We start from the raw sequence: 3,591 nt of genomic DNA, 5'->3' as shown, positions 1-3,591 counted from the left end.
AGAAGGTGAGGCCGCCGCGCCCCTCCCGCCCCTCTGCCCGCAGCACCGCGTCCGGCCCCTCAGTAACCAAGACGGGGAGCGCTGTGGTGTTAAACCCGCAGCCTTTGCCAGACAGGGTATTTCTCCTTAATGCTGTCGCTTAAAGTCTTGGTTTTTGCCCTCAGTATGTGGCTGCTCTGGAGGACATGCTCCGGGAGCTGAAGAAGCAGTCCAGGTGAGCGCTCTGAGCCCCTGGGTGCCCGATGTGGGTTTGTGCTTCAGCGGAAACGGCTTCAGGTTGTGCCAGGGGAGGTTTAGGTTGAATACCAGGAAAAATTCGTTCATTGAAAGAGTGGTTAAGCATTGAAACGGGCTGCCCGGGGAAGTGGGGGAGTCACCGTCACTACAAGTGTTCAGAAAGAGAGCAGATGTGGCACTTTGAAATATGGTTTAGTGGAAATGGGGGGATTCAGTCGAAGATTGGACTTGATGATGTTGGAGATCCTTTCCAACGTTAATGACACTGTGATTCGGTAATATCGTACATGTAAGTCAGCCATAACCCACAAACACCGTGGCAGTGTGTATGCTTCCCTGTGGAAATACCTGTGCCCCGAGCCCTCCCTGCCTTGGAAAAGGTGATTTTCAGATGGTTGCAAGTGTATTCCCAACCTGAGGCTATTTCTGCTTTTTCAAAGAACCATGTGGGGTTTTTAAAAAATTTTATTTGGAAAGTAGAACAGTAGAAAATGCTGGTAACTTTTGGCTTTCATCTTGCTACCTTTCAATTCCAATAGCAAGCCAGCCCCCGAACTGCTGAATGAATACTCTCGCAAAGTGGACTTCCTAAAGGGACTCCTAGAAGCTGAAAAATTGGTAAGATCTACTAGTTCAGCTTGAAAAGACTTCAGTATTCTCTGTTTATATTCACCTATTGCCTGGTTCCTATGTTTACTTTTATCTTGCATCTCAAAATAACAGTTGTTAAAATCTTATTAGCCAGTCTTTGTGAAAACTTGAATAAATATGTTGGATTCATATTTTGTTAAAAGGAGGTATTGTATGAAACTTCTTTTCAAAATCAAAGTACACTTTTGCCTACATCTTTCTCGCTCCTTTGCTGTGAGATGTAAAGGCAGGTACTGTCCCTCAGGCCTGACACTGCTCTTGGATGGTCCCAGGTGCACCTGGAGAGCTGTGAAATGCCAATAAGATGGGTTTTAGTCAGTGGGGTGCAGTCAGTGCTGCTGTTCAGGCTGATTCACTGTTGAGAAGCAGCTGTGGGATTGCACCCCCATCCTTGTGGGTCACACCCAGGTGCTTCTTACTGCAGAACGTGATATCCATGACTGTTCATTGCTTCTTCCCATTCCCAGTCTTCATCAATGGAAAAGGCTCTGGCAAACCAGTTCCTGGCCCCTGGGCGTACCCCTACGACAGCCAAGGAGAGAACCCCAGCCACCAAAACCGTCCATCTGCAGACCAAGGCCCGGTGCACGGGCCAGATGAGGAGTGAGCTGCTTGGCACAGTATGTTCGGTGCTGCTTCTGCTTTGCTGCTGCTTTACAGATTGTCCTGGTTGTGTTCAGCTGCCCTGGGTGGCTGTGTTTGAGAAGTGTCCCAGGCTGGGTAGGGAGTCACGTCTTTATCTCTAAATCCCGGGCGCTGGCACTCTGCCAGGCCTGCAGGGCTGTCCTTTATCACTGACCCTTTGTAATCTGCTGTTTTGGTTCTCTTTCTCCTCCCAGGACTCCCTGGCTACTGATGGTAAGTTTGATCTGTTGTTTCTTCTGACCGTAGTCAACCTGAGTCTTGCAGGGAGGGGAAGAGGGAGGTCAGGTGTTCAAGATTTCCCGAAGTGTACTTTTAATTTAGTGGTTCACTTCTTTTCAAGACAGTAGATTTAAAAAAAAAAAACTAAACCAAAAGCCCTGACAGATGAAAGCATAAGTGTTGTTATCAATGGTGGGAGGGACTTGCAGGAACCTCTTTTTGCAGCATTCATGCAAAAACAGACATTCTAATTACAGAATTAGCAGGGACAATTTATTGTTGCTCCTTCTGCTCTGAGCAGATCATGTGATTCTGGGTGCTTTGAGTAGGTGTTGTTCAGTTCCTCTGGAATACACGGCCATGTTATTCATGTAGGGAGCTGGGAGGAATTAATTTGAGGTTTCCATGGCTACCGGTAGAGCGGCTGGAGCTGGGCCAATCTAACGTGTCCTGAAAGAACACCGAGACACATGGGCTGAAACCCTGCCCTCAGGGATATGATTCAGCTGGGGTTTTTCCTCTCTTTTGATGCTGGATGTCCTCTTTTCCCTGCAGAAAGCAGGTAGGCCTTTGACACCCATATTCCTTGGGATAGAGGCTAAGTAGGATTTGGATATCCAAAAATCCCTTACAGGAGACTTATTTTTTCAGCCTGTGATTGCTTAGGAATTTATAACACGCTAAACACTTTTTTTTCAGATTCTGAGGAGTTGAGCATAAGGAAACGAAAGTAAGTCAAAATTTCTCATTCCAGTGCTCAGTGTTTTGGGAACTATTTTCCCAATGACCTTTAAATCCCAGATATGCTTTAAATTGGATGAAGTGTCTGCTGGTAGAAACCAAAATATAACAGCTTCAGCTGACTTAATGTACCTTGTTGTCTTGTAGAGATGTAAAACCTGGGGAAAACTTGTGAGATTGACCCACAAGGAAGTGTAAATCCCTTTTTTCCCCTTGTGCTCTTGCAGAGGCCTCGCATCAGACGAGAAGCAGTCAGCAGTGGAGCTGGATGCTGTGCTGCAGCACCACCAGGACATGCAGGAGAAGCTGGCTGAGGAAATGCTCAGCTTGGCTCGAAGCCTCAAAAACAACACTCTGGCTGCTCAGAACGTGATCAAACAGGACAACCAGGTAGCGCATGTTGAGCTGTGACCCCTTGGTTTTGCAACCCACAAGGTTCAAGTGCTGATGTGTGAAATCCTGTAGCTCGATTCCAGGTGGGATTGGACTGAGGAGACTCGGGGAAATACCTCTCTGCAGTTGAATCTTTTCTCTGTTAGAGGAAGCTGCCAGAGCTGGCAGCTCTGAGCCTGACACTGTTTGCTCTCTTTGCTCCACAGACGCTGTCACACTCCCTCAGGATGGCAGACCAGAGTTTCGAGAAGCTCAAGGATGAGTCTGACCGCCTGGAACAGCACGCCAAGAAATCCGTTGACTGGCTGCTTTGGATAATGTTAATTGTAGTTTGTTTTATATTCATCAGCATGATTCTCTTCATCAGGATTTTCCCCAAACTGAAATGATTCTGTTTCATTTTATTCAAAGCTGCCTGCAGTGCAGAGGGAAAGCTCAGCTGGTGTGAGAACTGTCACGGTCAGTGTCCTTAAAGAGGCTGTCCAAGGTCTACCTTGCATCTCCTCCTTGTGCAGGCAGTGGAGGGTTTCCTGGGGAAGGCTTTCCACTCTTGGATACTTGTTTACTTGGTGACTATTGTTGCCTCTTGAGGGGAGAGCTGAGGTAACAATGAGAATTTACACTGAGCTGCTAACAAGTTCTTTAGTGGATAAATACAGTCATTTTTAATGTGGTTGTGACAAATGTTATGACTCCTAAAAGGTG

At 46.9% G+C, this 3,591-nt stretch overlaps 1 protein-coding gene across 1 annotated transcript; it reads left to right on the top strand.

Annotated features, from left to right (window-relative positions):
- Positions 1-19: 19 nt before the first annotated feature.
- On the top strand, positions 20-3,585 carry USE1 (unconventional SNARE in the ER 1). Its single transcript, XM_017743838.1, has 7 exons — positions 20-214; positions 777-855; positions 1,356-1,508; positions 1,728-1,746; positions 2,452-2,482; positions 2,721-2,883; positions 3,093-3,585. The coding sequence occupies exons 1-7, from the start codon at positions 186-188 to the stop codon at positions 3,273-3,275; spliced, it is 657 nt and encodes a 218-aa protein (XP_017599327.1). The 5' UTR covers positions 20-185; the 3' UTR covers positions 3,276-3,585.
- The last annotated feature ends 6 nt before the right edge of the window (positions 3,586-3,591 follow it).

This window comes from Corvus brachyrhynchos, unplaced genomic scaffold (assembly GCF_000691975.1).
Source record: "Corvus brachyrhynchos isolate BGI_N302 unplaced genomic scaffold, ASM69197v1 scaffold219, whole genome shotgun sequence".
Taxonomy (NCBI): domain Eukaryota; kingdom Metazoa; phylum Chordata; class Aves; order Passeriformes; family Corvidae; genus Corvus; species Corvus brachyrhynchos.
The sequence above is the reverse complement of the archived record's forward strand: the minus strand, read 5'-3'. Positions and strand labels throughout refer to the sequence as shown.

Coding starts and splice junctions, on each gene's coding strand:
- USE1 (XM_017743838.1), top strand. CDS start 186: ATGCTCCGGGAGCTGAAGAAGCAGTCCAG. Junction 856..1,355: donor TCCTAGAAGCTGAAAAATTG/GTAAGATCTACT, acceptor TCCCATTCCCAG/TCTTCATCAATGGAAAAGGC. Junction 2,483..2,720: donor TTGAGCATAAGGAAACGAAA/GTAAGTCAAAAT, acceptor GTGCTCTTGCAG/AGGCCTCGCATCAGACGAGA.